The sequence below is a fragment of the Heterocephalus glaber genome, unplaced genomic scaffold (genome assembly GCF_053883595.1).
Source record: "Heterocephalus glaber isolate CG9 unplaced genomic scaffold, H.glaber_assembly_v1.0 deba00001428, whole genome shotgun sequence".
NCBI lineage: Eukaryota > Metazoa > Chordata > Mammalia > Rodentia > Bathyergidae > Heterocephalus > Heterocephalus glaber.
The window spans coordinates 22,135,442-22,141,858 of record NW_028258293.1 but is presented as its reverse complement, the minus strand read 5'-3'; the positions used below and the strand labels follow the sequence as shown (position 1 = coordinate 22,141,858).

General features: G+C 36.5%; 1 protein-coding gene across 1 annotated transcript; it reads right to left on the bottom strand.

Moving 5' to 3' along the window:
- Window positions 1–4,664: 4,664 nt before the first annotated feature.
- On the bottom strand, window positions 4,665–5,603 carry LOC101703556 (olfactory receptor 5P80). Its single transcript, XM_004863517.2, has one exon. It carries the CDS (start codon window positions 5,601–5,603, stop codon window positions 4,665–4,667), a length of 939 nt encoding a protein of 312 aa, XP_004863574.1.
- Window positions 5,604–6,417: the final 814 nt, after the last annotated feature.

Sequence of the window (6,417 nt, the reverse complement as noted above, 5' to 3'; positions counted from 1 at the left end):
TACATACTTCCTCAGTGAACAAACATTGGGCCTCATGAAGTCTAGATAGACATCAACCACCCCAGTGGGTGGCCAGAGACCTCTGGACCCACCACTTCCTAGGAGAATCTTTGTTCTTTACATCCACACTTGTTACATGACTTGTTTCCCAATTGGACCACCATTACCTAAGTGACTATACCTGTAACCTTATTGGATGTTCATGGCTGTGGTCCATGTTGTACCCACATGGGTTTCACCCTATAAAACTCCTCTGTAAAGTGGGGTCCTCAGGCTACCCACTCGGGTTCCCCTCCTGCCCCTCAAGAGCTAAATATCTTCCTATTCTAACCTCTGTTGTTTCTAGGACTCATTCTTTGATTTCTAGAGAACAAGAACTCGGCATATAATACAGTTAACAGGTTGGGAGATATAGTATTTCGTATTTCATCTCCAGTATTATTTCCCATAACAGTAGGTGGTAGCTTGTATTACTTCTTATAGTATGTCCATGTCCAGTTAGACTTTGACTCTATTATTGTTGCTGATTTTGTTACTTTGCCAAGGTGGCATAGTTGTTGCTGTTAATTGGATTTTACTGTATGCCAATATCTGGTTTTCTTTGTCATCACAATACTGTGGTTCACTTTCAGAAAGCTAAGTCCTAGGCCAATTACACTTTACCCTCCCCTCCTAAATTAGCAGAAGTAATTGGATCCTGGGACAGAAACAAAGGCCAATTGTTAACCACACCCAGAGTGCATCTTATTACTTTTCTTCCTTACATGTGCTGGCTAGTACCTCCTTTTTAATGGTGAATAGAAGTGACAAGAACAGACATTTTTGTCTTGTTTCTGATCTTAGGGGAAGCATCTGGTCTTCCACTGTTGAATATAATCTGCAACGTGGGTTTTATATAGATTTTTTGTATCAAGTTGCGGCAATGATCTTCTAGTCTGAATTTGTTTAGTGTTTGATGATGAAAGTCTGTAAGATTTCTTCAGGTAATTTTTCTGCAGTGATTGTGACAATCATATGAATATTGTTTTTTATTCTCTTGGTATGAAATACTGCAATGTTTTTCAAGTAGAAAACCAATCTGCATTAGTGACATAAACTCCACTGGTAATTTTGTTTACTTGTTTTCAATGTTTATAGTATGCTAATATTTTATTGAAGATTTAGGGTCCATATTCCTCCAAGATATTTTGGCCTGGAGTTTTCTGTGTGGCATTTTTTATTACAATTCATTATTTTTACACATTATATTGCTATTAAGATTATTTCTTCTTGAGTTGATTCTGATCATTCTTTCTCTCTAAGTACTCATCCATTCCACTTAAGTTTTCTAATTTATTTTCAGGCACTTGTTTATAGTATTCCTTTATGATTCTTTTTAAGAATTTCTCTTTTTTTTTTTTTGGTACCAGGGATCAAACTTAAGACCTTGTGCTTGCGAGGTAGGCAGCAGAACCACTGAGCTAAATCCCCGGCCTAATAATTTCTTTTTGTTTTTCTTTTGTTTTGTTTTTTAAATTAATTTTATTGGTACATTTTAGGTATACAATATGATGACATTCATCATTGGAAATTTGCACCTTTACATAATCTCTCCTGGTTCTTATTTTTTCCCCATTTCCCCACCCTCCCTTCAACCCCTCCATTCCTCCCTATTTACAAAGACTTTGTTTCCATTTTTTCATTTTCTCATGTTAATTCCATTCCCTTCTTTCCTTTCCCCTAGCCCTCCCACTTCCCCTTCCCCTTTGTCCCTTTTCTTCCTATTTCACATTATCTATTACTTCTTTTACTCCTTATTTACACTCTCAATTTCTCACACTAGACAAACTATTCAGTATTTACACATGTGTGTCCTATTTATTTTACTTAGGAGTATCACCTCAATGTGCATCCATTTAGCTATAAATGTCTCTAATTTCTCATTTTTTATGGCTGAACAATACTCCATTTTATTTTTTAAAACCCCACATTTTCTTGATCCAGTCTCCAGGTGATGGGCAATTGGGCTGCTTCCAAGCTTTAGCTATCACAAATTGTGCTGCTATGAACATGGGTGCACATATATCACTGTAGTATGATTCTTTTTATTCTTTGGGGAAGTTACCCAGCAGGGGAATAGTGGGGTCAAATAGGACTTCCAGTCCTAGTTCTTTGAGGTATCTCCATACTGATTTCCACAGTGGTTGCACCAGTCTACACTCCCACCAGCAGTGGAGCAGGGTTCCTCCTTCCCCACAGCCCCACCAGCATTTGTTATTGGTTGATTTCATGATAGCATTCATTCTTTCTGGGGTGAGGTGGAATCTCAGTGTTGTTCATTCTTTTCCTGTCTCTGCCACCTCTCTAACTATCCCTTTGAGGAAAGAGCTGAGTTCTTCATTTCTATAATATCTATGCCTTGGTATCATTTTTATGCTTAATTCATGTATATTGGGTGGATGGGTGAGTAGATGAATGGACGACTGAATGAACATGCTATCTCTATCACATACATATAAAACACAACATATAAAACACTGGTCATTAGCTTAAGACCCTAAGATATTAAGATTCAGTAAGATATGATACAGGGGTTGAACAGGACATATACCTCATGACAAATTTAATCTGGGGGTTGTAGAAATCTGGATTTATAGATGAAGTGACCATGCTCTAAAAATCATTTACTCCTAAAAGGAACTCTAATCTATTGACCTAACCATGTTTTCATTGTTCACTTCATTGCATAGTCTCATTTCCCTCCACACCAGACTAGATTTCATATACAACCATAATCATCATCCCCTTACATATACTCACAAACAGCTGACATTTTTTAGTGAATAAGACACAACTATGCTGAATGTGTTTACTCTATTTCAATATCCTGAGAAATACAGGGAGAGTTGCAGTTGCCTGAGAAGACAATAAAACAGATGACGGATGATAGGGAAAAACTAAAGTAAAAATTTCATAAGGATCAAACACTTGATATATCCAGTTTATTCCCTGCCATCACCTTGAAATATATCACATTACTTTATGAGTTTTGGGGGGTCATTGTGTTTTGGGTAATAGGTGGATATGACTCCAAATTGCATATTACCAGTCTAAGCACAACTGGTCTGAGGCTGACTTCTGGAAAGGCTACTTGTGGAAAGATCTTTCTTCTGTATAATTTTATATTCTTTAAGAAAAACAAAGATTTAAAAATTTTCTTTCCTGCTGTTTCATACCTAAATCCTAATGAAAATACAAATTCATCATATGCGTTCACATAAATAAGTTAGAAAATTTCTCCAACTACTGCCCAAAACTCTAAGAGGCAAGGTGACTTTCTCCTATCATATGATATAGATAAATTATTCCCAGAGGACAATGTGATATTCTTGTAGCATTTGGATATGAAGTGTTTGACCCTAAATGAGGTCCTGATGTTAGGGTTTGCTGAGGAAAGAGTAAAACACCTAGATACTTTGAGCAGAAAAATAATTTAATTTGAGAAATTGGATACTTAAATTTTATTGGAAGGGCTTGAATACACAAGTAGAATATAGGAACCAAGCTTTCCATTTCAAAAATCTATTGCTAAAGCTGAAATACAGAGGTCCAGAAATGTGGGTATTATTTCTTCCAACACCTAAGAAAATTGAATTTAATGTTGATGACAGTAGAATAACTGCTGGAGATTAAATTTAAAAATCAGATGATATTACATGTATTAAGATTAATCTGTTACATTTCGATTGAAGAAAAAATGGGTTTCTAAAAACATACTTTTTGTTAAAAAATGCATTCATTTAGAAGAGATAATTGAGTAAACAAAAAGGGTCTATAGTAACAGATAATTAAATTATAAAAATGAAAATTATTCTGGTTCAAGGAAAGCATTTTCAGAACTTTTACAATATTTTCTAGGAGACTATGTATAAGAAATCAAAATTTTTCAGTTTCAGAGGCAATAGGAATAGAAGAGAAAAAATGGTTCAACAAATAGTACAGAAGTGTGCATCATACAATTCCCACAACTGAAAGAACTTATGAAAAAAATGTCCTTACTTCTTCGTAACTACAGGACACAGGTTTTCCCAATCAACCTCCTTACTACACTGTCTTAAGGAACTCCTTAGACTACCTGATTGAACAGATTCCTGAAAGGAAGAGGTAGTAGTTAAGGAAAGGCTTAAGACATAGTCTGAGTTGTCTGGATTAGACTCACCTACAGAGAAATCCTGTAGGTCAGGTTCAGACTGCGAGGTGACAGGTTTTCGACCATCTGCACCACCAGTTTCAACCCCAAGATTGCAGTGTACCATAGAGACCAACACTTTTAGATTGAGATCTTGAATGGTAACATTACTCTTTATTTCCATTTGAGGGATTCCAGAAGATTCTACAGCTGCAATTCCAAAGTTGCATTCAAAGAAAACAAAGCTTTATGTGAAAAGATTTGAATTTACAAGAATGGTCAATGGAGAAAAAATAGAGCAAAAAATTGTTTGCTAGCTGTTCCTCAATGAATCAACATTTATTTTTTTAATACTCAAAAGTTTCTTGAGAATGAGACAATGAAATTTATAGGTGTAGAGTACTATAGATATAAACTTACATTTACTTAGTGTGTTATCCTTTTACCTGCCAGAGGGGTCCTCACTTTAATGTGATTATTATTAAAGTCAGAATTCTCACAACCACCAATGAATTCTAGCCATCAATTTTCTCATGGCCCGTTTAACCTCTTTGTTCCTCAGGCTGTAGATGAGAGGGTTCAACATGGGGATCACCACCATGTAGAACAGAGACACCACCTTGTTCTGGTCAGTGGAGTAGCTGGACTTGGGCATTACATAAATGAAGGTAATGGTCCCATAGAACAGAGTGACTGCAGTGAGGTGGGAGGTGCAAGTGGAGAAGGCCTTTTGCCGCCCCTCCGCAGAGCGCATCTTCAGTATTGAGAAGAGGATGTAGACGTAAGAGAGAGCAATGACAAACACAGTAGCCATAATGATGGAGCCAGAAGAGATCGCTGGGATTATTTCATAAGTGAAATCATGAGAACAACAAAGTTTCAAAAGTGGTGAGTAGTCACAGAAAAAATGATTGACTTTATTTGGTCCACAGAAGGGCAGACTTAATAGACAGCCAGTAAATGTCCAAGCATTCACACAACCACCCAGATAGGAAGCCCCCACTAAGAGAATGCAGACCCTGGGAGACATGTGGATGGAGTAGAGCAGGGGCAAGCAGATGGCCACATACCGATCATAGGCCATTACAGCCAGCAGGAAGCACTCAGCTGTTCCCAATGTCACCCCAGAACAGAGTTGGGCTATACAACCAGTGAAAGAGATAAAAATTCTTTTTCTGAGGAAGCCCATGAGCATGACAGGGGTGACCGATGAGGAGTACCCAATGTCTACAAAGGCCAAATGGCAGAGGAAAAGGTACATTGGGGTATGGAGCTGAGGGCAGCTTCTGATTAACATGATAATGCTGACATTGGCCATTAAAGTGACAAGATAGATTCCTAAGAACACAATAAATAAAATGGCACAAATTGTAGTATCATCTGTTAACCCCAAAATAATGAACTCTGTCACCGTTGTGTAGTTTCCAATTCCCATGTTTATTGAGAATTGTCCCCACTGAAAGAAAAATAAGCAGATGTTAAAATAAAACAAAATAATATAGTTTGTATATTTATTTTTACAATAAAAATGTAATATAAATTATAAAACCAAATCATTTTCTAATTTGGGGAAAATACTTTCACACAACACTTAAAGTAAGAACATGATAAAATAAATAAATGTCCATTGATATATGACCAAGACTATTCAGAAAAAAAAAACCTTTTTCAAAAAACTTAATACACTAAAATTTTGTGGGCATTATGTTGTTATTTCAGAAGAACAACTTTCTTTTCTTTCAAGAACTCAATGTCACATCGCTTCTCAGCCTTTTGGCTAAGATCAAGTGTAAGAATTCAATGACACCAGTTATGCTGGCACACTCCTCTAATCTCAGCATTTGGGAAGCTGAGGCAGGAGGATCCTCACAAGTTCCAGGCCATCCTGGGCTACATAGTGAGTTCAAGTCCAGCCTAAGCTACATAGTGAGACCTTGTCTCGAAACAAAAACAAACAAACAAAATTCAGTGACAAGTAGAATTTATAGGCAAATACAGGTATAAACACACTGGAATTGACCACCGTGTGCTCAGTCAGCCACATTGTTACCTTTTAATTATTAAGAGTTGCTTAAATAATGTTATATGTTAATTGACTGAACAATGACACATACTATAAACACTGTACATGCATGTGGCTGAACTACAGAGTGTTAGCTTCCTTTTCTTTGCAGGAGACAAAACTAGAAACTTTGTTAAGACTCAAGATTGGATAAAATCATAATCTTTTAAAGGAAATACATTATATT